Source organism: Telmatherina bonti (assembly GCF_933228915.1).
Source record: "Telmatherina bonti genome assembly, chromosome: 7".
In the NCBI taxonomy this organism is placed as follows: Eukaryota; Metazoa; Chordata; class Actinopteri; order Atheriniformes; family Telmatherinidae; genus Telmatherina; species Telmatherina bonti.
In genome coordinates this window covers 30451613-30479058 of record NC_136625.1, presented here as the reverse complement: position 1 = coordinate 30479058, position 27446 = coordinate 30451613, and the positions used below count along the sequence as shown (strand labels likewise).

Below are 27446 nucleotides of genomic sequence, written 5' to 3'. Positions count from 1 at the left end.
ATGTAATGTTTTTGGCTAACGTTATTTTAATTTAATTATCTAGCGTTTTAAGTAGGCTAACTGTTGTTATATTTGTTAGCATGACTGCCCCGTGGCTACTTTTAAAGGTCTTGTGGGAGTTTCCAGAAATACTAAAAATGTATCTGTATGACTTTAGTTTTTCCTCTTATTAATTTATAATTTAACAAACAAATCGTTTTGAATTGCACAACTGTCCAAAGGGAAATAAAGTTAATGTGAGTGGGTGTCAGAATGGCTGTCAGCTGACTGTTAAAAGGAAGTCCTGACCACAGAGATTAGGTAAACTTTAGGTCTTAGTACACGCCCTCCCACTGGTGTCCTGGCTCCCCACGCCTCGTGCACACAGTCGGGTCGTGTTTTCAGTAGCCGGGAGCAGCATGTCTTGCGTGAAAAGACAACCTAAACTGAGCAAATCCGAGGAGTTACTCCGCCATGCCAGATGCCAGAAGGTGATACAAATGAACGTACAGCTTCTAGGTAGGCTGCACCGCAGTAATCTGACCGATATATTGGAGTGCATGGTGCGAAAAGGTTGTCCTGGGTCAGACTACATGCTGCGTTGTCACACTGTAGATTTCATCATGTTGGAAAAGATGTAAAACTTTACGAGTTTAAACCAGTTGGCATGATGGTTTTGACATGAATGCAGTAAGGTGGGGGGTTATGGTAGTGTTTAAATGAAGTGTGTGTGTGTGTTTTTTTTTTTTTTTTTAATTGTCAAATGGTTTTCCACCCAGTAGGTTGAGATAACAGCTCAGTCTTTGCTGATTCTTTTGCTCTTTCTTCCCCCTGTTTCTCAGGCATGGAGGGTGATCAGGACCTTCAGTTCCTCTTGCGAGGTGGAGACCTCCTGAAAGTCCTGTCCCCTTCCTGGAAGAAGCCTCGCTATTTCAAACTCCAAGAGGACTGCAAGACCATGTGGCGCGAATCCAAGAAAAAGTTTAAGTCGAGCCAGACCTGTGAGTGTTGTTCTTGCATCTTACCTGAGCAGGAGTGTGTGTAGGGCCAATAAACGTGTTCATTAGTCTGGTCAAGCCTTCCATCCCTTCCTCCTCCCTCCTTTTTTTCCCATATTACTTAGCAACATCACACATTTGTATTCACCTGCTGACACACCTTGAGCATTATCTCCTCAGGTCAGATGGATTGTTCCCTTTATGGATTATAAAAGTGGAAGACTGATCATTGAGCTGTAATATAAAGCGTCCTCGGTATAATCATGCTGAACTGGGCTGCACATGATAGCAGCGATAAGTTTAGTGAGTGTGTTTGTACAGATAGTGATTTATTATTTTTATTTTAAATGACACAAGGCGTGGTTTTAAAGGTGTCTCATTTTATTTTCTGCTTTAATCATATCTATAAATGTTGTCATGTGTTTTCAGGCTGTCTGCTTTAATCATATCTATAAATGTTGTCATGTGTTTTCAGGCTGTCTGCTTTAATCATATCTATAAATGTTGTCATGTGTTTTCAGGCTGATAAGTGTTGTCTTTATTGATGTTGTCTTGTGTACTAAACGACAACTGTATAAGGCGGTAAAGCATCCAGCAACAAACTCGCATCTATTAAACAAAAGAGATGGTGATATCTGATGATATTATTAGTGAAATAGAAAGCAGGCTCCTTTTTTTATGCAGAGAAACACTGACAATATGGTTTTGGTAATGAAGTATAAGTAACGCTAAACAGCATTTTGTCCGACTTCAGTTCCGATCGATGACATCTCAGCGGTGCGAATAGGCCGTCAGACAGAGGGGTTCAAGAAGAACACAGAGGAGCAGATGGAGGGCCGCTGCTTCTCCATCATGTTTAAAAGTCGCCGCAAGAACCTGGACCTCATTGCCAGCTCAGAGGCGGAGGCCGGGCAGTGGGTCCAAAGCCTGGAGAAACTAGTTTCCAAATTAAACAACCTCAACCACCATCAGACCAGGGAGCAGTATCCTTGCATAACTGTGGGAGTTAAGACTGCAGTCCTGCGGGTTTTGGATGTTTGCCTACTTCAGCACACCTGATTCAAATCAAATTGATCCAATATCTTTTTGTCAATTTCTTCACATTAGCACTCTAGATTATCTGCAGTAAACACCTAAAACCTGCAGGACAGAGACCCTCAAGGTCTGTAATTTGACATGCCTGATTTCCACAAATAACTGAAATTAAGAAAACTAGACCCAAACAGATCCATCTGAGACCTCCACATTTATATCAGCCGATAAATAACAATAGATTTGCATCTCTTTCCAGAACTAAAGTAAGTAATGTCTTTAAAATGTGCAGAAAGAAAGTTGTCCCATGTTCTCCTTACATCTGGAACTTCACAGCTGGATCTTCAACTGCTTGAGGAAAGCGGACAAGAATAAAGACTCTAAACTGAGTCAGTCTGAGGTCAAAGACTTCCTGCGTCTGATCAACATTGAACTGGATGATGACTATGCTGACGTGTTCTTCAAGGTGATGCAGAAGTTCTCAGAGCATAAAATCCTCGTTTTGCTCATTTAAATGCAAAATCTTTTACAAATCATTAAACATGGACAGATGGAGCTTTTTGGCTGGTGGTCTATTATATTTTCATAACAGATGTCACCTGACATGGTCATCTTAATACTTTTTTATCTATTTGGTTCTAGTTTGGACTAACTTTTTATTAATGTTTCCAACATTACAGAAATGTGACAAATCAAATTCTGGGTACCTGTCTGGGGAGGAGATTGAGCACTTGTATGACCTGCTGACCTATCGGGAGGAAATCGAAGTCATCTTTGGGGAATATGCTAAAACCACAGGCTTCATGAGCCCTGAAGACCTGGTGAACTTCCTGATGAAGGAGCAGAGAGAGAAAGCCACTCTGGCTGATGCACAGAGCATTATTGAGAAGTACGAGCCAGATGAGACCGGTCAGTACCTTTCCTCTGGGCAGTAGTAGGTGTTACTTTGCAAACATGAGCCACGATTACTTTACAGGCTTGCTTTTGTCTTTTTTTTTTTTTTTTTTTTTTTTTTAAATACCAGGAGTGTCCTGCACTCAAAACACACAAAAAACAACAGGAAATAATGAACCTTGCAGGTCTGCAAGATGCCAGCTGTTTTTGTTTTTGTTCTTTAAACTGTGAAATCAAATTATGAGTCTTGTTCAAATATTTGTAATTATTTGTTCAATCTTAAGGATAATTGTTCATTTAACAGTTTTGTTTCAATAAGATTTTAAGTTTAAACTATTTCATGCTACAGCTGAAGTCTTTGCTTATTTTAAATAAATAAATGAATGAATGGGAATGAAAGTTATGATCAGTAACTGGGATTTGGCCAAGAAGGATTTCCTGTTTTCTGAGCCTGTCTTAGCTGTTGAACCATAACGTGAGCTTTGCAGCACTGATCGATATTAAACAGAAACATCACAGTAAACACACCTCAGCTTGCCGTTCTCTGCATTAGACGGAGATTATTTATGGTGAACGGTATTTGCAAGTGAGTGTAAAAGTTCGTGTTTAGTTTTTGTAAACAAAGTTGAATACAACTGTGCCTCTGCTAACGTCAATACGTTGCATGGAGTGAACGTTGGTAACCGAGTAGTAACAGGTTTAAGTCAAATATTATCCTGACAAATTGGCTGTGCATAGATGGTAGGTAAATATTGTACAGACCTGTTAAATTACTGTACAAAACATGTAGTATGCAGGGAGACACTTTCTTTCCTGTTATAAGGAAGTCGTTTTCGGATATTCATCTGCAGGTTTTTCATTTTATTTTTAACTTTTTATTCTCCACCTTGTCTATTTTCTACACATTTTTTGCACACCTTGCTAAGATATTTCATATCATGGGCTAGTAGCCTTTTGAGGCGACACCCTGCATGTTAGGAAGAATACAAAATTGTGTCTGTGTCCAGGGTAACATGGGGACACATTGTGAGTCCCTGCGACTATGGAATCAGATTTGTTTCAGAATCTCCAAGCAAAACTTTTTAAAACTCAAGCAAAAAACAATTAAAACTAAAACTTTCTGAAACTTAAGTAAAATAAATTATCTCAAAATCAAAATGTATCAATCATCATGAAAACTATTAGGCTTTTATTTGGTTAAATTGGGTAGTTTTGTTTGCAGTTTTCTCTTCCTCTTTCTCTCTTCTCGCTACTTTGGTTGCGCTTCACAGTCTTTGGTTTTGATTCACGATTGTTTGGTTTCATTTCTGACACAAACCTTTCATGGGCGGGCTCTTTCAGGGGCGCATTTCGATTGGCTGGTGAGTTTTGGCGTTATTTTACTGAAGTTTTTAGAAAGTTTTGATTGTTTTTTGTTTGAGTTTTAAAAAGTCTTGCTTGGAGATTCTGAAACAAATCTGATTCCATATGCGACAAGGCAGCTGGAAACAAAGCATCTAAAGATCCCTTTAAAATGTTAAGTTTTTGTTGTATTGATGTGGCACGATTTCATCCTCTGAGTTTGGATTTTCTATCCTGGACTAAGTCATAATTTAGTTTAAATAGCTGCAAAGACAGACAAAAAAAACCTTCAGAAATCCTGGAGAACTCTTCCTCACTAACAGGTTAAAAGTTGACATGAAAGTCTGACTCCTGGGAAGAAATGACGACTGGCTCAAGAGTTTTGCACAGTACAGTTGCTAAAGCAGAGCAACTACAGGCTTTTTACTGAGCATGCTTTGTCCTTGACTCGAGTATTAAATAATGGCCTCATGAATCCTAAAAGGACGACATTAACATCAGCTGCTTTCTGTGTGCTTTCAGCCAAGGAGAAGAAGCTGCTCTCCAAAGATGGCTTTCTCATGTACCTGCATCGTCCAGAGGCCATGATTCTCAATCCCGAGCATAAGGAGGCATACCAGGATATGGACCAGCCTCTTAACCACTACTTCATCTCCTCGTCACACAACACATATCTCACTGAGGATCAGCTCAAAGGACCCAGCAGCACAGAAGCTTACATCAGGTAACAAACTCAAGCATTTGCCCTTGACGTGCGGAGCTATTGTAGCTGCTACAGCTGTGATGTACTGATTTAAAAAAATCCCGGCAGTCAGCAAGATGTTTATCCACTTTTTTGGGGTTTGGTTATTTCTCTTTTCCAGTGAGTTGAGGTGGAGGACATTAGGAAAGTAATATATGTGTGTTTGGAATGAGAAATCTAAAGCAATTTTTCAACCAGGATAAATAAAAGCTTCTTGTCAAGGATAAACCACAGTTACCAACACTTCCAAAACAACAAAACAAACCTCATCTGGTAGTTTGGAAACAGATATATGCAGGAATTAAACCTATTGAGAGCACCTACTTCTTTAGACGCATGAGCAGGTTTTGTGTAGACAAACTCACTGAGTACTTTTTAAACACTGGTTAAATATACTGTTAGAGGAGTGGAAAGTTTGAGGGGGAAAAAGAGTAAACCAGGGGTCTCTAACGAGCTACAATCCTGCAGGTTTTAGTGTTTCCCTGCTGCAACACACCTGACCCAGATCAATGGTTCTGTAACAGGCAGGTTCAGAAGATGTCAAGTTGTTGAACCTTTTCATTTGAATCAAGTGCGGTGTAGGAGGGAAACATCAGGAAAACCTGCAGAATGGTAGCTCTCGAGTTGGAGTTGGAGACCGCCTGAGGAAACTTAGTTTGAAAGCTTCACATGTCAGGACATTTTAACATTTTTGTTTAATGAAAGTCAAGGCAAAGTGTGCAGATACACATGGATACACATCTATACCTTCCACAGGAATGAAGATGGTGAGTAGCAGCCAGATACAGCCAAGCACAGCGGTGGAGTGGTGATGATATGGGCTTGTTTTACAGATACAGCATCTGGAAAACCTTTCAATTATAAAGTTGATGATTAGCTCCTCAGTCTCATATAACACTCCAAAGCCAATCTGTCTGACAGCTAAAGCTGTCGTGAGACCTTCAGAGCTGAAAGTAAACCAACCAAATCTCCTCCACAGTGACGCGGAAGAGTTAAAACCTTCAGAAAACCATTACTCTGAGCTTTGCTGCTAAAATGAGTGTTTTTTGTTTTGGTTTTTTTATGCATTGCTTTTGCAGTTTGGCTTATTTTCTAATCATGAGTGTGTGTGTTGCCCCATTAGTTGTTCATCTGTTTCATAGCAAGGGCAAGATGTTTTGTTTTTTTTTTCAGTCCTGATGCCTTGAAGTGCTTACTGGTTCCTATGACATGTAGTTTACAATGATCTACACTTTTATCAGTTCTGTTCATTTTGCTGTCTAGATTTAAGTGATGGATGTCTTGGATCCGTTTGGCTATTCTGTCATAATGATATTCAGTCTCTGATGGTGAACGGGACTCCCTCAGGGCTCTGCTGAAAGGCTGCCGCTGCGTGGAGCTGGACTGCTGGGATGGACCAGACGACGAGCCCGTGATTTACCACGGTTACACTCTCACCTCGAAGATCCTCTTCAAAGATGTGATCAAAGCCATCAAGGAGTATGCCTTCAAGGTACATTTACAGTCCAACTCCTGATGAAATCCTGTTTATAAATCTGGTAGTTTCATGTCACACTTATCTGTTTTATTTGCCTGGTTGCCTTTAGGTGTCTGATTACCCAGTCATCCTCTCTTTGGAGAACCACTGCAGTGTGGAGCAGCAGTCGGTCATGGCCCAGCACATGAGCTCCATCTTGGGGAGTGCACTTGTCACCTCTCCCCTGGGCGATGGCATGCCCACAAACTTTCCATCTCCTGAGGTTGGGATCCACTCTGCTTGTTGCATCGGGACGTTTGTCAAGGTTGAAAACTGTAATGGGAGATGATATCAGTCACATAGCTCTAACTGCCTGTGTGTGTGTGTGTGTGTGTTTGTGTGTGTGTGTGCCCGCCCGCCCGCCTTCCAGGAGCTAAAGGGGAAGTTTGTGATCAAAGGGAAGCGATTAAACAAACTGGAAGCCAGCTTTGCAGAAACGGCTGAGAACACCGATGTGACTGAGGAGGAAGAGTCAAATGATGAGGGTGAGGAGGATGAAGAAAAGAAGAAGAGCAAGGTAGGAGTGAAATCAGTGGTGTGTTAGTAAACGAACACATCAGCGGACATCCCATTTTTGCCTCCTGGACGTTTCAGAAAAAGCTGAAATTGGCCAAAGAGCTGTCCGACATGGTGATCTACTGCCAGAGCGTCCACTTCCACAGCTTTGAGGATGCCAACAAAAACCAGAGCTTCTATCAGATGTCCTCCTTTAAAGAGGGGAAGGCCATGGGGCTGGCTGAGGAGTCGGGTGAGGAAGATACCAGGCCGAATGCTTTAAGCTGACAAATCATGCTCTAAGTCATTAAGCTCTCTAAATGATTCTGGTTCTGCTGGTTTTTTTCTGCAGCAAATGCTTTCATTCGCCACAATGTGGAAAAACTGAGCCGCGTGTATCCTGCGGGCTCCAGGACCGACTCCTCAAACTACAACCCGGTGCCTCTATGGAACGCTGGTTGCCAACTGGGTACAAAACAGACACAAGGAGGGAATATCATGCTTGATACGAGTGCATACAAATACTATTAATGACTGTTGACTGAAGATGGTCCATTTATTGTCTTTCAGTTGCCTTGAACTTCCAGACAAGCTGCGCAAACATGGATGTGAACCAGGGCAAGTTCCTGGTCAACGGCAGGAGCGGCTACATCCTTAAACCGGCCTTCATGAGGGACGCAGCCACAGAATTTGACCCCATCACTCTGACCAGAGGAGACTGGCTGCAGCACAAGACACTACATATCATGGTGACGATGTCCACCTGATGATGTCATGCTGCCTTTTTTTCAGCTACATCATGACTGACGTCCATCTGTCAACAGGTTATATCAGGCCAACAGCTCCCCAAAGTGAACAAGAAGTCCTCCATCGTGGACCCGCTGGTTAAAGTGGAGATCTATGGCGTGCCGGCCGACGTTGCAGTGAAAGAGACGGAACCTTGTGGCAACAACGGTACTTTTTAGTTAAAGTTAGGGCTGGGCGATATGACCTTTTAGTAATATCCTGATATATTTATGGCATGTCACGATATACGATATATATCTCGATACTTACCTGAGCCTCGAATTAATGCTTTGGTGCAAACAATCACATCAGTAAGATGATTTTGTGTCTACATTAAAACATAATTGTTCATACTGCATTAAGATATGCTGATTCCTGCCAAAAGGATGAAATTGTAACGTAGCAAATTTATCAAAACCGTATTTATGGAACAGTTAAAGCAGTGGCAGAAACATTTTAAATTTGTGGTACTACTACCTTTTGTGGCGACACTTTTGCGACATACTTTGCATACGACAGTTGTTTGGTCAACATCCTCTCTCCGGTATCCAAACCACCGCCAGATGATGGATCCTGTACTATTTTTCCTCGGAACAAATTCTTCCTCCATTTTTTGTAACTCGCGCTGCTACTGCTACCGGAGTTCTCTGCTAGAAAAGCTGCTACACGCTGCCTCTCATGATGTAGCACGTAGCTCACGTTATGTACGTAACTAGGTGCGCTTGCTAGCCACGATATCTCGAGTATATCCGATATATCGCCCAGCCATAGTTAAAATCTCTTTTAAATACTTTATTCGAATTACTCTGAACTACTTGAACTCATTTAAAGTCATAAACAACAGTGGTGAAGGCAGTCACACACTCCTGCATCTGACAAATGAAATGTCACAGATGACTGTCGGATGACTCAGTTGTGTGAATGCTGCTTTTTAACTTCAGTGCATGAAACCCAAAACTGCACGGTGTGTGTGTGTGTCTGGGAGTTGTCAGAATCCACACAGAGAAGTGTGTGAAGAGGTAAAGGCTGGTTAAAAGATGACCAAGTAACCCCAGGAATGTGCTGAACATGAGGGAATAATGATGCGTAACGTTGCATTGTGTTACTGATGGCTCTTCTCTGTTTAAGGTTTCAGCCCCAGCTGGAATGAAAACTTCCAGTTTGATGTGTATGTGCCAGAGCTTGCACTGGTCCGCTTTGTCGTCGAGGACCACGACTCCACAACTAATAATGATTTTGTGGGACAGTACACACTTCCTTTTAACAGCCTAAAAATGGGTGAGTTTGCACAAACATCAAGACATTTCCCCCCCCCGATAACCCAATGGTTTAAAATCACTGAAGTCTTTTACTGTTGTGCTGAAAGGAGGACAGTTTGGAGCTCCGTCTTGGACATGTAGAGATGTTATTTAACACACTGCTCAGGGAGCTCTTGGTACTCCTCTGATTACTGATGGCAGCTGCTTTGTTCCCACACAGGATACAGACACATTCCCCTGCTCAATAAGAACGGAGACCTGCTCCCCTCAGCCGGACTTTTTGTACACATCATGGTTCTTGATGCTGAATGAGACATTCTGCGGGACACTGGGACCTCCTTTTCAGCTCTTTTAAGTTTTTATTTTTATTTTATTTCATTTTATATTTTTCCAAATTTCATCTAATTTTTTTAAAAAAAAAGATTAACTTATTGGTTTAATTCCTGTGGTACAAGAAGCAGCTTCTAAAGTCAGATTAAAACAACGGTCTTGTCGAGATGAAGCATCTTCATGACTCAGATTACAGGGAGGATTTACGCAGTGTTCATTGTGTTTGGCTTTCAGTTTTTTAGCTTGTATTCTACATTTTTATTCAAATTCTTTACATCTTTTTATTCAATTTTCATGAAATTCAGAGAAACCTGCTAATATGATTCTGTTTTCATGACTAGTTTTGTTCAAGTATGATTCCTTCTATCTTTATTTGGTACATGACTCATTATCCTCCTTTTGTAAATCATTAAAACATCGTAGAGGTGCTACGCACAAACACTTGTCAGTGTTTTGTTTTTGATGTTTCGTATTCCCCACTTCTCAAACATCCCACTGAGTGACGACTGCTCAGCTAAATGTTGCAACAGCACATTTGTTTCTCTGGCTAACCCATGACAGTCAGAAATCCTGCAGCCCAGCAGTAGCCTGACTGTGCCCATTTAGATATTTTTAATCACTTTATTTCACAAGGAAGGCCTTTTATCTTCTGCACAAGTTATTACCAAGTGAACTTTGGGTGAACACTCCCTAGGCACACAGGATTAATTAAAAAAAACAAAACAAAAACTTCCAGGACAGTAAACTGGGGGTTCAAGGTTTCTAGTCGTGTTGAATCTACAATTGCAGAAAGCTAAAAATGCAACGTTTTTATCAACATGTTTAAAGACAAAACAAAGGGGGAAAAAAATGCCCTGCAGTAACTGGGTCCCTAAAAGATTAAAGCACCAACTCACTAAAATCTGTTTGAAATGTCGAAGCCAGAACCAGCTTGTACAAAAAGCTGCATGGTGCGAGACCTTTTCCGAACTCATTCTATAAAAACACTCATTTGGGCATGAAACACCAGAAGGAACTCTGTCAAAGTGAGCAAAATATGTGGAAAAAAAAAAATAGAAACAATCCGCTCTGGTTAGTTTTACGATCAACTGTACAAAAAGCATTTTACTGGAATCAATGAAAAAACATCTGGAATGATGGTCTCTGCAGCTGCATTAATCTTAAAACACCTAAACTTTTCCGTTGGGATCAACATGATTAAATTTTAGTGTTTCATGTTATCAATCTGTTAATTTACATCGTGGTGACTTCAGTTTCACGCAGCAGATTTTTACAGTAATGGGGAACGTTTACATTTTTGGATTTAAACACGAATACAAGCGGCTGAAATGAGTTTCTGCAGGATGGCCGGGCTCTTCTATGAGATAAGACGAGAAGCTCAGTCATCTGGGAGGACTCAGAGTGGAGTTGCTGCTCCTTCACATCAAGAGGAGTCAAATTTAGTGGAAACTGAACTTATCCTGCCTTGCATCAACAACTCCGGTAGTTACAACCCTTTAGTCCCAACTAAGCATCATTTTAACACCACAGCCTACTGAGTATTGTTGCTGACCAGAGGCAATTCCTGGTCCAGAAAGTAAAAGTCCTGCCATGTTTTTGGATCTACCTGTACATTTAGAACAGATGTTTTCACTAACAGGCTTGTTTACCTGGCAAATAAACTGCTCATTAAATTCAGCTTGTTTGGTGACTGGTCGGAACAGCTGCAGGACTGGACCTTTACTTTCTGGACCAGGAATTACCCCCTCTGTTGCTGACCATGTCCATCCCTTTATAAGCAGTGCAGCATCTTCTGATGGATACTTCCAGCAGGATAATGCACCATGTTACAGAGCTCACATCATCTCTAGCTGCTTTCTGCATGACAAGTTCAGTTCACTAGATCTCCTTCCAACAGAGCAGCTTTGGGATGGGGTGGAACAGGATTCCCATCATACTGTGACGCCATCATGTCGATATGGAGCCAAGTCTCAGAGGAATGTTTCGGACACATTGCTGAATCTATCGCACCATGAATAAAGGCAACGCTGAAGAGAAAATGGGTTGAAATCTGATACAAGCATGTTAAAAAAAAAAAAAGCCAGGGAACGACAATCTCCATAGAAAATGTGCTTTATTTGTGACACATCTGGAAGAAACAATGGCAAAATAAATCCAGCTGACTGTGTGATAACAGAAGATGGTCCCTCGTGACTTATGGACACAACAGACCATAGCCAAGTACAGAGAGAACAGAAACCTCCATCACACCCGTCTAAAGTCATGATCTTTGGCTGCAAGTCATGTATCGTTAGGATGTTAGAGGGATTAAAAACAGACATGACAAGATTGTTTCAATGAAGCCTTTATTCAGGAAAGAAAAGAAAAAAAACTGATGCTCAGGATGACACCACTCTGCCAACACGAAGTCAACAAAAAACTGACGTGTTAAAGAAGAAAAAAGTGAAGAACCTGACCCCAAAAGAGAACACAAAGACTTGAACTTAAGTGTTTCAGAACTTTGGTGTTACGTAATACAAAACGATCAATGTGATTAATGAGTGAGGTGATACATGATGAAAAACTTTAAGCATTAACAATCTCACACACACACACACACATCCCCGACTTGAAAGACAAGACCTGACTGAGATATCTCACCAAAAGGCGAGAGAGAGAGAGAAAGGGACATGAGAGCTGAAAGAAAGGAAATGAACACAAAGTTTAAATAAAATGTTTTAGGCCATTTTCAAACCCAATACTGACGAGATGCAGGTAGAAAAATATCACAATGATACAAACATTTTCAGAGAAAGGTCATCAAGAGAGGTGAACAGTTTACTGAATGCTTTGTATAAAAAAAAAAAAAAGGACATCGCACTGAAGCCATCAATCATCATGAGCCGAACACTTGCTCAGATTTCCAACATGCCTGAAGGAGCAACAGCCTGTAAACTTGGGGAAAAAAAGTGAAAATAAAAGGGAAATTATGAAGTAGTGGAGGTCTTCTACACAACAATGACCCTTTCACCGAACAGTTTAAAAAAAAAAAAAAAGGTTTTGGGCATGCAGTGTTAACCCACCTGAACCACACATGGTCTAGATAAAAGAATGAGGAGACAACGGCAACTCTGGAGGGAAACACAGCTTTGCATCTCCAGCGGCAGTAAGGCCACGGTGAGGTTCTTCCGTCCTCTTTCAGCGCCTTTTCAGCTGGACCCAGAACGTGATAGGGCTGTCTGGATGGGACAGGTCTGAAGATTCAAAGCGACCCTCTTCACGTTCTTACCACAACAAAAGCTGGTAACTATGGCAACACAGTGGACTTGTGTTGCTGCCGTTATGGAAATGATCCCAGCAACATTCAAGCTGTTCCAGCACTTCATAACTCACACAGACCAGAAGAAAAATGAATGTTGAATTGGGATGCCTGAACGACACCTCTCCCAGTTAGCTTTGTCATGTGCTGGTAGACCAGTCAATCCGCTGGGAGAGAAACAAAAAGCTTGGAGGAAAAAGAAAAGGATGGTGGGGGTCGGGGCTGTTATTGCCATGGTAGCCAATGTTGCAGCATTCAGGTTTGCTGGGCTCCTCTCAAATGTAGGCACTGAGGTGAAGAAGAGTTAAATAAAAACAACACAGTCTGGAAAGATGAACATCAAATATGGTCTTTCCTGGTTTCCCACCAGGGCTGGATAAGGCCAGGCCATCACCACGTTACTACGGAGAACAGTGTGATATTAACACTGTCCAGCTTCCTTATGCATTTCACCCTATTACTAAAAATATGCAGATGCTATCGAAAAAAGAAAAAGAAAAAAAAGTCACCAAAAACATGGCACTCGACCAGTTTGCTTTAGGATCCCAGACCACTTGAACCAACTAAAAAAGGACACCTTTGCAAATGTGCGCCACTTTAGAGAAAGGTCATCCCGTAAGGGTGAAGCTGCACCACTTGTGGCATAAACAAAAGAAAAAGGCGGAATACTAGCCATCAGATGAACATAACACGACAGAGAAGGGCCACAAAACAGCAAAAAACACAAAGAAATTTGACATTAAACCTATAATGCTATACTTACTACAGTGTTAGTTCAAACCGTGGTAAAGATATGAAGCCCGTTAAAAACAAAATGTCCTTATTTGGCAAATAATAAAATGAGATGAGGGGAGTAATGTGTGAGACAGAGAAATAAATGGCACAGTTTTATCTGAGCTTTCAGTTCAAATAATCAAACAACAAAAAAAAAACTAGCGTACTTGCAGGTGGGGCATGAAAATCACAGCTGCAAGCAGAATCTTTTTCCTAGAACAAATAAGCTAATTCTACGTTATAATGAAAGCAGAAAGAAAAGGTCACACCTAAATAATGGCACAAGCATACTGAGAAAAAAAGAAAGAAAATTATTATGAGACAATTGCCCAGCGTTTTAGGATCAAAACAGTGAAGTAACACTTTTATATAAAGATATTTGTGTCCACTTTAAAGCATATTGTGGGTGAAAAGACTGAAGTACTCTGGAAATTAACCATGTACAAAATAATTCCCCATATAAACAACATTCACACAAGGCACTTCATTCAGTAAGAAAAGAGTCACAGTCCTTTCTACTACCAGAAACTGCCTGCATAGCAACAATATGAGGACAAGGATCCATTCCAGGCTTTTGTGTGGTACCACAAAATAACTTTCAGACAGAAAGTGATTTATTTTTCTTTTTTGTTTCAAAATTAGCACTTGACCTAATAGTAAAACTTTGCCAATTTGAAAATAAAGACCAGAGTTCCTTCCTCTTAGTATTTTGTCCCCAACGCTATCCATTAAGGATGCTCTGTACACTTTCTGGTGTGGTTTCTGTGAGACACAGTGGTCCTGGGATAATAAAGAGTCTTTGTGTTTTTCTGATGGCACTCAGAAGGCAGCCAGTCACCAGGAAAAGAGGGCAGAAACACAGTTACGTGAAGGTTTCCGTGGTGAGACTCCTCGGTGTCCCGCTGGACTACACGCAAGAGGTGGCAGAGGTCGCCTGTGGGAGCTTACGCCAGACTTAGGTGATGTGGCTGTAGAAAGGGACAGGTATCGGCAGAGAGGAGACTGGAGAGGACAGACGGTGTGTCCTGCTACCTGCTTCTGAGATTTTGCAGGACGCCGTAAACCTCTTCTGCTTTGCTGAGTCCCTCAAAGAAAGGCAGCAAGTCCAGGAGCTCTGTGTCATTCATGTCGTCAAACCAGGACTGAACAGGGACCTGGGAGTTCAAGAAACCACCAACAGTTAGTCGCTGCTGTAAACAAACCCAGAGTCATTGAAAAGTGCTGAAAGTGACTAACAGGAGCGATGCGTTACACATTCATGGATGCTGCTGTGAAAGACGAGTCGTTTAAAATGTTTTGTGATCTGTTTTAACTTCCACGTCATTTGCATTTTATCCACTTTAATTTTGTTGCAGCAGAACCGTTTAAAGGCCGTGAACTGGCTCATACTGATGTGTCTGTAACGTCTTCTGACTATGTGGGACTTTATAGGTCTTCTACGTCTTCCAATGACAGACCATGTCCCTGAGGTTTATTGTAAGTTCTAAGATGTTGATACAGTACTGTGATAAATTCGCACTTTTCCCATCCTAAAGACGCATTCCGTAACTTTCTGACCATAAAACTCTGCGTTCTGGACTTGTTCGATGACACAGTGACATATATTGTGCATTTCCCGAGGCTCAGAAAACGCACTTTATACAACTTTTTTTAAAAAAAATATTTATTTATTTTTAAAAGATTTTAAGGAATTTTTTTCTTATTTATTTATTCATTCATTTTATCATTATTATTTTCTTTTTATATCCAACTTTTACATCCAGGATGCGACATTGTGTTGTGACAGAGTTTCACTTTGCCGTATAATAAGGAACTGGCTGTTTTGAACATGCAATGTTGCTGATTCAGCGAAGAAGATGAGAGAAAAAGGGTCAAAACAAGAGTCATTGTAAGATCGTCTTCTGCTGGCTGGATAGAAGCTGACAGGTCAGGTAGGATGCAAGAAAGATGCCGAATTAGCCGTCGAAAGGGGACGAGTGACGGGGAAAGTGTGTGTGTGTTTAAGCATTGCTTGAGATGAATTTTAAGAAACAGACAATAAGCAGTCCTTCCCTTAAAAGTAAACAACACATTAGTACAGCGTTTCTGTCATGCAGTGATTATTGAAAAAAGTAAGAATTATTTAAGAAAATGAGCTAAGTTAATCAGTTAATGGTTGAGGACCTTACAGCATTTTCTGGATGGAAAATGTACGAGGCAGGTGAATTGTCAACGATAATAACGTTGTTGAGCTCTCGCCCCAGCCGGCTGAGGTCTTTAACATAGTTCCCTCTGTGAAAGACGCAGGATTCCCGGAAGAGCCGGGCTCGAAAAACTCCCCACTGATCCAGCAGGTCGGCCACAGGGTCTGCGTACTGTTGAAAGCAGACAAAAACACAGAAAGATATCACAGTGCGACAGAAGCAAAGGTGTGTTTGCATATAGTCTAGTGAAGCACATGTTTCAGGTCAAAGGTTCAAATGGAAGGATTCAAGTTTTAGGTTACTATTCCAAAAGGAAACAAAGCACATCATCAGTCATAACCTCACAAGGAAGATGTTTCAGGAGATTCTACTCTATGGCACAAAAAAAAGCACAGCTGACTTCAAGCCGTTTACTCAGGAGGAGGAATCTCTACTGCAAAAGCATTTCAGCTACAAAACATGGTTTAAATCGGTCCTAATCATTAAACTTACCCTCGAGTTATAAAAGAGACAGATGGAGAGCAAATTAAAGGAAATGTAAAAAAAAGATTTAAACGTCATAAATAGGTGAAAAGGACTCAGTTCATAGTTCTACAGGTGTTGGCTGGTTAGAAATCCCCGACAATTCAGCACCAACAGTACGACAAAAAAAACTTTACGCACCTTCGCAAGACTGGCTGTAAAGAGCACACATTCAAATAACTCGCCCATCTTTTGGAGAAACTCATCCACGTGGGGCCGTTTCAGCACATATACCTAAAAGACATATAACGCATCTTAGTCCACATTAAAAAAACAAGAGCAGGAGTCCCAGACAAACACAGCAAGGACACATTTTGTTATAAAGACAATGGAATTTCCCCACTACTTCAGGCATCCCCCCAGTCTTCGTCCAGTGGCTGCCACCCAGTGCAAGTAATCATGAATAGGCCAACCAGGATACACACAGCCTATCCTGGATTACTTGAACTGGATAACAGCCAGTTACTTCAGGATGTTCACAGAGGGGACAAATGGAAACCTCTCCCCTTACTAAAACATGTCTACGTCAAGTAGAAGTCTTTTACCTGATGAACGGTACCATCGATCTCCACTGGTACAATAAAGTCAGCATTGCTGATAGGCTGTAAAAGGAGACAAGGCAGAAGTATTAGTGTTATTCAGTCTGTGACTGGCAAGCAGAGTATCTGCCAGCAGTTTCAAACACTAAATTAAGGGGTTGTCAAATCTCTTTAAAGATGGTATTTTGTTTAAAAATGTTCAATTTTGCCTTCTTTCTGCAATCTCTGCAGTACATCAGCTTATGGTCCCGACGATGGGGCTTAAAACTCGGGGGGGACTGGGCCCTTTCTGTGGCTGGACCTAAACTGTGGAATGCCCTGCCCCCCCCCATGTCAAACAGCCCCCACCCTGGAGTGTCTTAAGTCTTGTCTTAAGACTCACTTTTATTCTCTGGCTTTTAACACCGCCTGAGTTGTGTGGGTTCTCTGTGTACTTTTATTTATTTTTGTAGTTATTTTATTATTTCATTTTCATTAAATTATTTATTGTTTTTTACCTGTTTATTAAGATTGATTTTAGTTTATTACTTTGTATTTACTGATATTTTAGTATTGTAACATTGTTTTTGTTTTATTCTGTGCAGCACTTTGGAAACCTGTTTACATTTATAAAATGGGACATATAAATAAAGTGGATTGGATCATCATAACCAGGAGCAGAATCAGCAAACACACAGCAGTGCTGAGAGTACTGACCACCAATTTTCAATTTAGTTATAAATACGCAAACATAAATAAATGATATTGCAAACACACGTTTAAACAGCCGAATGACATTTGGAATGTGGCACAGTGGGAAATAGTTTAAGAGGGGACACTTTCCACTGCTGCACCACTAAACGTGCATGCAGCAGAGAACAGGTGCTACTGGAGATGTTGGGACGGTGAGACTGAATGTTGCCAGAGGTGAAAAGGAGCAATTTAATGCATCACCTAAACTGGAAACCTGTTCCAAAAAATGAATGAAACTAAGATCGATGAATTGTCGCCAGGAAGCGGTACTTGCAACAACAAAAAAACCAAAGTGGAGAATCAAAACAACCAATGGCATCAAGATCCAAAGAGCTGAAGACACGGTTCTGCTAAGTCAGGGACCAACAGCTCCGGACCACTTAGGCCTGCAGGTTTTATATGTTTCCTTACTGCAAGTGGCCATTAAGAGGCTTGTGTAGAACTTGACAACAAGCTGTGGGAGAAATGCTTTCTTTCCTTTGCTGGAAACACCTAAAACCTGTAAGACACCTGGAGTTGCTGATCCCAGAGCTGGTGCTACTTGTACAATTATCCGAAATAGTGAAACTGGCTTTTGTTGTTCAATTTACTGCAATATTTCTTCCATAAAACCAGAGATAAATGTAGTCAACACCCGGTCATGGAAGAAACACAAACCCCATAAAACCAAAATATTGTCAAATACAGTGAAACTGGCTGTACAAAAAAAATTCTGAAATATATCATTTAGGTCATCCCACCCAGCACTAGCACACTGGAAAGTGTACTAAACTGTACTAACAATGCAACATTTCAAACACAACATTCATTAAAGCTAAAGAAGGCATTCTGTCTTACTGTGGTGCTGTACTGTAATATTATCTCTGCTCCGACGATCGCACATCCAAATCCCATTTTTACATCATTACTTTGTTTAAAGGGGGTCTGATGGATTCAGTGTGATTTCAACCTCCAGTAAATTACCAGCAGATTTATTTACACTTTAAACCTTCTGTATAATATTGTTTACAAAGATTTTGATGACTGCATTTGCTTTTAATTAAACTGAGCAGTGAATGTTCACCAGTTTTCTAGATGCAAGCTGCTCGTCCCGTTTGTCTAGAACACTTCTTACTCTGTTCTCAGAGAAAAAGTCCAAGCAAGCTCACGCTTTTATGTTCACAGGTGACATCAACTTTGAGTTTTAACCTTTCCTCACCTTAAATGAACTGTGCACGAGTGTTTCGTCCAAGTCAATCACCACACACTTTTTACCATAGTCAGAAATTTTCATCTCTGGTAGGAGGTATTTGGCTGGTGGCTGTGGGAAAGACAAGGCACATGTCAGATACACTGGGAGAGAAAAAGTGAAGAAGCAAGATTAAAAAAAAAGAGGAAGAGCTTTTGGATTGGGTAATATGTAAGGTTGTGTTAAAAACAAAAGAAAAAAAGAAAGCCAAAAACCTTGTTAAGGAGGTGCATTTTCATTGGAAACAATGAAACTGAGATCAAGCCAAGTCTAGAAGAATGTTTTAAAATCAAGCCAAAGCTCTGAAATGAAAACCACTAGAATTCCTCGTTCACAGATTTCATCCTGCTCCCACCATCTTACTGCCAGGTCTGCAGTCATCCGGACAGTTTAAGGACATTTGGGATTTTCCTCTAAACCACCACAACAGCTTCAGATGGAACCAAAAGACTTTCAGCTTTAACTCAAGGGGTTTAAAATACTGAGTCCATCTAAAACCAACATGATTTCATTTGAAAAACTTTGGGTCTCACAAAAAAAACACAACATGAAGGAAAACAGCAGTATGAATTATGGAGTTGTAATTGTAATAATGATTATGGCTGACAGTATGCTTTTAGCCTAATTTGATTCAATTTCAGATTTTTTGGGTGCAGATTCTATTTAAATTATGATTCTCACAATTCTGAGATATTGCTGATTTTTGTAGACTGAAAAAAAAAACCAAATGTACAGAACTTTTTTTGCTTGTCATTTTTCTTGATTTTAATGATAAAAAACAACACAATAGCCAGACCATCATTCTGCTGCTATAATGCTCAAGAAGACAAGTAAAAAGATCGATAAAAACAACAAAAAAAAGACAAAAAAAATTATAATGGATCGTTTTAACTTTTTTGAGAAAAAAAAAAACCTCAATTTTTTTTAACTAAATTTATTTTAAAATTGTGAAGCAAAAAATCCAGATATTTGAGATTTTATTTGATTCCTCACCCCTAGTAATGAATGTGTCAGAATTTCCCAGTGTCATTTGATGAATGTAATAAATGTCAGAGGAATTAGCATCCTATTAACTAATCATGTTATCTGGCTAGAAATATGGTTTCCTTATCAGTGCATCTTTCCTCCACGCAGAACAAATCAAGCCCCTTATTAATGTTCCAAACATCTGTACCACAGCAAATGTTAAAGGGCAAACACACCTGTTCTCAGAAACAGAGTTAAGTTCATCTCAATGGACTGAAGCACCACACACTGGTTTCCAGCAGAAAAAGACAACAGAGAGTGCCTGTTAATGTGTACAGGTAGCTCTGTGTGTTTAGTTAAGTGTTTGAGTTAATTAGACCAGCAAAGACACAGAAATATGTCATACTGTATCTACAGTGCATGTTTGTGTTTTCACGTCTAGCCTGTAAGGTGCAGTTAAAACAAACTGAAGCGTGTTTGCACAGTTAGGATGGTTTACTGAGCCGACGTGACAGCAGACACACCTGCTTCACCTCAGAGCAAAGAAATGAGCCGATTTAAGATTATTTTATTCAAACTTAATTTCTGTGTCAAATTTAAGTTTAAATAAAAAAATTCCCTCAAAAGAGATGATAATTTTTTATGAAGGTTTGAATTAATATGTTTGTTTCTGTGGTGTGCCATACTAACACACATTTATTACAGCTTTTCACCAACTAAAATAATCACTCTCTTTTTTTTGGCATTTCCAATTTTAAAAATGAAAGTATATCCTTTGTCCAATTAAGCAACACCTTAAATGGAAAAAAGAACGTTTGAAAGGCAAAATTAATGAATTATCATAAAAAAGCACTTTATTTTATTGGGAAAATAAAGCAAACATGCATTTAACACACTGACAAGTGATATGTGTGTAGAAACGTCTGATATTCAGTCGCCTTTATAAATACCTAGTAAGTGTGGATATAAATATCATTTAACTGCTATTAAAAAAAAATTTTTTTTTAAAAAAAAGACAGAAAGAAGATTTTCGGAACAGATTAAATGAACAGTGTGTAGCAGAATGATGTGGCTATTATATCAGGGTCCTGATCCAAAGCATTTTACACGAGGCAGTGTTATGGTGAGCGACTGACCAGGAATGAAACTGGGTCAGGGGTGTTTACATATGACATGGTGGCGGGATAAAAGTCATAGCTTGACATCTCAAGTATTTACAGCTTTAATTCTTGCTAAACTAATAAGATGGTGTTTTTACTTTACAGAACGACAAAAACCCAAATAAACAGAACAGAGGCCCTATTAGAGTTGTGCAAGGTAACCATATAAAATGGTCTTAACTGGGGAAACCGACACCTGACCTCAACCTAAAAAGCATCCCCCCACAACAGCAGCTTTAGGATGAGGAGCAAAACTCTACTTGTGGTGATGGATCAGTGGTTCCAAACTCCACACAGTTCCTGATTATAAAGATTTTGTATCAAAGTTAACAAAATACAGCCAATTTACAACAATTTGTCCAATTACTCTTGAGCTTTAAGGACACATTTGCACATTTCATGCTATATTTCTGTTAAACCCCAGTGAATTAGAGTTGAAATCTACGTTTGAATCACAAAAAAATCATAATTATAAACTTATTGCTGTGGTGTATAAAGGCAAAACAGGAGAAAATAAATTGTAGCATTGTCCAAAATATTTATGTAATCAGCTATTACTTCCTTGAATTCTGATCCAATTAGTAGGAATAAAATTAAGTTTCACAACAGTCAGAAAGCCAAGCAAGAGTTAGTTTGTAAGTTTTAAAACTCCAGCATGTGTGAACCTGATATGATGAAACAAAATGGAAACTGTGTCCATGTGCTGGAACTGCTACATGCAGTTACTGATGGTTAATTTGTTGGCAAGGCCACAAGAAACCAGATCACTGCGTGACAAGATTGATTAGCTTCCCCTTAGCTGAGGAGGAAAACCAAAGGAAGAGTGGCTGGTGTGGAGTTTAATTCTCACACGTCATTTAACTAGATTAATAAAAAGAAACAGCACAATAAAACAATGTGCTTCTTGCATGGAGGCTTCTGAGGCAAGTTGTGAACACAGCTTTCAACTATAATGTGGGAAAACATGGCTGTATTTCCTAAAGCATCCAAACCCCAAAGTGTCACTCATGCAGGTGAAGCACTGAGCATTTTCAAGCTGTATACGCACACACACTCCTTCCAAATAGCGAGTGCAACGATCAGCTGAATATGAACCAAAGTAAAAGGCAGCAGAGCTGAAGCTCTCTGAGGGGCTCGATAACTCACACAGAGAGGATGCACCAGCCCACTCAAGCTGCATGCAAAGTAAAAGAAATTAACGCAATACATACACTAGGGACAGGGATGACCTCGACCTGGTCACACTACAACACAGGAGAGATTGACACACATAAAACAGGGTGAGCATTAGAGGAACACACATACACACAAAAGAACTAAGTGTCCACAGGAGAAAAGAAAAAAAAAAAAAAACACTTTACCTTTATATAAAAAAATAAAAAATAAAAAAAAAGAAGGGGGAAAACAATCACACAAACATACAGTTTTAAACAAATAACACTTCAGGACAGCAGTATTAGCGACAGTATCTCACCTTGGGAGGCGATCCATTCTCTTCCACAGGTGGAGGCAGGGAGTTGGTGTTTGTGTTGGTGGCTGGAGGCTCTACATTGTAGTTGCGAAAGCAGCAGAAGAATGTGCTGAATATGCCCCGGCTTCGCTGCTTCTTCAGGCTGCTGCTTGACTGGGATGCTGTCATTGGAAAAGGATCAGATAAAAAGAAGACATTAACTCTTAAAACGCCAAGTTTTTTTTTTGTTTGTTTTGTTGATATTTTTGGTTTGGCTGTTTGTGAAAAATACACGCAGAAGCTGAAACCTTTTAAGCACAGACAACATAGAAAAAGTGTTGTTTGTAGGACACCCTCAGTTGTACCATCAGGATTTATCATTTAAGACAAAAAAAAAAAACCAAGAATGTAATATGGACAGTATCAACAGTGACCAAGTCTTTTCTCATTTTGGCTTTTAGGGGATAAAAAAAAAAATACTGGTAATGAAACAGTATTTACATACTTACAGTCTAGGTTTTTTTTGTCTATTTAATACATTTACCTACTATCCTCAAAGCCAACTCCAACTCAGCTTGTTTTTGGTGCCACTATATGTCAAAAACGTCTTATTTGCCATATTCCAGCCATTGTTCTTGTTTTTTTCAACAATTGTTGGGCTGCTCCTGATTGGATGTGCCCATTTGTTTAGGATATCTGATTGGTTAAAGGTAAAACCTCCTGGGCAGGATTCACCTAAAGGGCGAGTTGTTGATCATGGCCCCACAGTGCAGGCAAGTCGGTGCTAAAGGGCTGCAGGTTTTTCTATGTTTCCCGCTACAGGCAGCACACCTGAACCAGGCTAATGGCTCAACTTGCTTGAGCAGAATTTAACAACAAGCTGTTGTGGAAAAGCCGTTTTATCTAAATCAGGTGTGTTGGAGCAGGGAAACATCTAAAACCTTCAGAGCTGTGGTCCTTGAGGATCAGAGTTGCTTATCCCTGACACAGTAACACACTACTGTTCCTGAGAAACTGCTGACAATGAGAGCGACAGGGCTGAGGGGTGCCAGGAAGTTTTAAGGGTAAAAAGTTTACTATGAGAATGGAACGAGGTGAAGTTTGTGTTCATTTCTGTGTGGTTAATTATTAAGGGTGGAAAAATCTTTTCGAAAAATAAAAAAAAAAAAAAAATTTGCATCACAATTTAAATATACAATTTTTTTGGTTAAAAAAATTGTGTTTTTATTTATTTTTTTTTTTAAATCTAAATAATCCATTGTAAAATTTGTTCATTTTTATTGCTTTTATTGATCTTTTAACTTGTCTTCTTGGGCATCATAACAGCAGAATGATGGTCTGGCAATGTGTTTTTTTTTTCCCTAATTGAAATCAAGAAAAATGACGAGCAAAAAAATAGTTTTGTACATTTTTGTTTTTTACCTTCAAAAATCAGCAATATCAAAGAATTGTGAGAACCGCAATTCAAATAGAATCTGCACCCAAAAAAAATCGGCATCAGATCGGGACAAAAGCATATCATCACAGGCCTACTAATTACACATCAAGGTACATACTCTGTGTAAATAACTAAAAAGCCATTATAAGTCCATCACAGTGACCACAGTGGTGTGAGATTCACAGAGTAACAGTAGATTTGACAGTGTGATGAAGTGGAATTAGTATTTGTTTTGTTGACTATCCCTGGCAGGACCACTGATCAGAAAGTAACTGCTGGCCGGGTAACTTCATTGCTCACACACACACACACACACACACCGTGACAGCTCAGAGCATGCTCTGCTCCGACTGCAAATTGCCTCTCATTCCACAACTACGAAGCACAGCCGAAATCAGACATTGAGCTTTTATTAATAGTGACAAGTCAGAAGCTGCACAATCTCTCCTCCTTTTTTCCCCCCTCTTTCTTTTTGCTGTACCGGCTCTTGTTGCCTGATTGGCTTTGAGACTCCCCTTAAAAAAAAAAAAAAAAAAAAAAAAAAAAAAGCGCCCTCCCCTCCATGTTTTAGCTGGCAGGTGAGTGACTGAAGCAGCCTGAACATGCACAAGAGAGGAGTAGAGGGAAGAGGAGGAGGAGGAAAAGGGAGGCCTTCAGACCCCGAAGAGCCTATACAAGGCTGCATTCCTCTCCACCCATTGGGCCCCCCGCCCAGCTAACCCCACCAGAATGCTTTTGGAACTGAAGCCTGCTGAGGAGTAAATAGCATTATGTCATATCCCTGGGCATCTTAACGCTGTGACACTTTGCCCTCCTGACCCTTAACAAATAGCCACAATGCTTCTGTCATCAGGAAACGTCGTCTGGAGAAAATATTTAGCGGGACAACTTGCTCTGGATAACAATTAACATCCAAATGATTTATGCTGTATCTTTAGACAACAGCAACAGCTTTCCTACATTTTTCTTCCCTTTTAAATAATCGGGGACGGGGCTGTGAGTCCACTGACTGAGTCAGCGGTCGGTCCTCGACGCAGACAGAACAAGTCTGATTCTAGATCTATGTGCCACCCCCCTCCTCTTTCTCATCCTTCTCCTGTCACACTACTTTCAAATAAAGGTCACAAGTCTCCAAAGATCCTTTACAAAAAGTAAACAAGATTACTTTGTTCCAACATCTTGAAATGATAATACTCATAAATGCAGCAGAGGCATCAGACACTTACAACACAACAACATGAAGAGCTACATAATAAAACCCTTTCTGCTCTCCTCGCTCTGTCATTTCCTATCACTGGCTTCAAGTAACCTTAATTACAGCCTTTCGAGTGAACACACACTGGGTATTTAGGCCATATCTCATCAGTGGTACAAGTTTCTTCACTCGTTGACAAGTTAAACACAATGTATGTTTGTCAGCAAGGAAGCAACGTTAAAATGCTCTGTAGAAACTTTAAAAGAAGAGTGTGTAAGAATTCCCCATTGTTTCCAAATTATAAAAAGGTGGCTTCCAACCCCAAAAAACTTTGCTATTTGAGGGGTGTTGCAGTTTCATGTCAAAGTATTTATCTGAATCGGAGATGTTTCCAAATTCACCAGCATGAAATTACTGAATGACTTATTACCATAGACTGTATATAAAGAGATGGACGGAGTCTCCGTGACGTCACCCATAGGTTTCTGAAGAGCTGAATTGAAGCTCGGTGGGCGGTTCCTACCATCGCCATGTTGGCAGCGTCATGCGCGTCGTCTCGCCCCGGAAATACAAATATGGGCTAAGAGGTGGAGCTGAGAGGGCAGCCGTGAGCGTCATGGCGGATGATTGACATCGAGCAAACACCGAGCTTTCTGTAGCTAAAAGCTAACCGAGCTAACCCCGAGATAACGGGAGCTACCCAGCTAACGGAGGTAAGCGGGCTAAAGCTAAGTCACATCGTTAACCGGCTAAAAACCGCGGTTGTTCTACGTTCTTCTTACTTACCAGAGATTGGTAACTGTCAATCAAAAGGACACACCCCTAAATTTGCCAAACTTCGAGATTACTTTAAAACGGGCGAATTAGAAAAAAATTCACTCCCTCCACAGTTGTCATGAAGGTAAACCTGACCTATAAACCTAAAATGGATTTTTGAACCAGGCTGTAAACATGTGAAGTTGCCGTGAAGCTGGCCTTTTTAACATGGGAGTCTATGGGGATTTGCTCTGTTTTGCAGCCAGCCCCTAGGATGAAGGGGGAACTGCAGTTTTATGCACTTCCGCATAGGCTTCACTTTTAACCGCCGGAGGTTGCCGCTTGCTTATTACTCAGATTATGGGACAATAAAGACTTTAGACTTAATAACTCCTTTTTCTAAACTGGAATCTGTCAAAGCACTGTGCTCTGTGCTGTAAAACTGGAATAGAGATGCTGTTAACGGTCAGCGATACATCACTACAACCAGCTGGAGTATCCCCGGCTGCACAAGCTCTCAGAAAACTGATGACTGGTTCATAACAGGACTGAAACTCAAATGTGTCAATTCCCCATGGTAAATGGAGGGTTGCAATCTTTTCATGAGGGAAAAAAAAAAAAAAAAAATTCACAAATTTATTGAAGAACAACTTTTGCACTCTTCGGCAGAGTCTCCGAAGGGTTCAGTTTAATCTACCCGTACCAGCTCAAACCCGTTGGAATGATTACCAAACCCTGCCAGTGACCTGAAGATTTCTCCCAGTGAGTTCTGGACCCTGGCCAAACCATTAAACACATTAAGTAGTTATAACTACATCCCATCCCTCCCAACATTGTATTACTTCTCTGTATTTGTGCATCAGTTTAAAGTGGTAGTGTTGTTTGTCATTGTTTTCATTTACAATAAAAAAGGACAAGACATCAACACAGCACATCTATCTGAAGGCTCTGGGTCCACTAAACCACCTCCCTACAGGGTCTGTTATTTTGCCACCTAGGAGCTTTATTCATTTGACTGGGAGGATGTAGCATAAACAAGGTTTCCGCTGTGTTCTCCGTTTCTGAATCACACAATCATCAGCAGTAAAATCTCTGACTGGCTGCGCTTGATGCCAGGATGACGAGAACTTTCTTCACAATATGCGATAAAAAGGTTTCTTGATGGGTTTCACAATAATGGCAACAGTGGAACCGGAGAAGTAAAATTTTGTCATGTGCGCAAGAATAGGAAATAAAAACAAAAGAGGAGAAAAAAATTCCTATTCTCATCTGCGACCCGTCCACACCTGTGAAATTTAATCTGGGTCATTTTTTACCCACAAGACAGCTTTTTTACAGGTTGCCCATCGAATATCCAATCCATAGTGGACTCTGCCTTTTGGCAGCGGTGGATGAACATTATTTGTAATGTAAGGAACCGCACTGGTGCCAATTCCTGGATCTAATTTTGAACCAGCTGGAGCATTCAGACTGAAAACAGTTCATTTGGTCCCTGAAACTTTAGTTCAGGGACCAAATGGCTTTAGGCACAAAAAAAAATATGTTTCTTCTATTGGGAACTGTGACAACTTCTGTGGTCAAACGCTGGGTTCACCTGGGTGGCAGACCACTGTTTACTTGTGTTTCAATTTAAGAGGGAATAAGGGATGGGAAAACAAAAACCAAACAAACAAAAATGAAAACTACTGGCCGAGTAATAGTGGCTGTTTCACATGTTGCTTTATTATATGCCATGCTTTAATAAAGTAAAACCTATATAAATAAACAAATGACTAACAAAACACCAGATTAAATATCAATAAGCTTCAGAAAGTGAAAAGGGAATACTTAAAC

At 40.2% G+C, this 27446-nt stretch overlaps 2 protein-coding genes across 2 annotated transcripts in view; one reads left to right on the top strand and one right to left on the bottom strand.

Annotated features, from left to right (window-relative positions):
• Positions 1-398: 398 nt before the first annotated feature.
• LOC306758231 (1-phosphatidylinositol 4,5-bisphosphate phosphodiesterase delta-1-like) lies at positions 399-9388 on the top strand (the record flags this gene model as incomplete). The annotated part of the gene is made up of 15 exons (XM_079243476.1): positions 399-498; positions 822-980; positions 1732-1960; positions 2346-2475; positions 2690-2918; positions 4767-4968; positions 6334-6478; positions 6573-6725; positions 6873-7019; positions 7097-7250; positions 7350-7466; positions 7568-7746; positions 7822-7951; positions 8912-9061; positions 9263-9388. 15 exons carry the CDS (start codon positions 399-401, stop codon positions 9352-9354), a joined length of 2316 nt encoding a protein of 771 aa, XP_079099602.1. The 3' UTR covers positions 9355-9388.
• A 2173-nt stretch (positions 9389-11561) lies between these two features.
• LOC306758812 (CTD small phosphatase-like protein) overlaps positions 11562-27446 on the bottom strand; it is a 21201-nt gene continuing 5316 nt past the window's right edge. The window contains exons 2-8 of the mRNA XM_079244215.1: positions 22249-22406; positions 21986-22018; positions 18619-18720; positions 16695-16751; positions 16291-16383; positions 15613-15798; positions 11562-14598 (exon numbers count right to left, since the gene is read on the bottom strand). Of these exons, the coding sequence (XP_079100341.1) occupies positions 14473-14598; positions 15613-15798; positions 16291-16383; positions 16695-16751; positions 18619-18720; positions 21986-22018; positions 22249-22406 (755 nt within the window). The 3' untranslated portion in view covers positions 11562-14472. The remainder of the gene's footprint in view (positions 14599-15612; positions 15799-16290; positions 16384-16694; positions 16752-18618; positions 18721-21985; positions 22019-22248; positions 22407-27446) is intronic.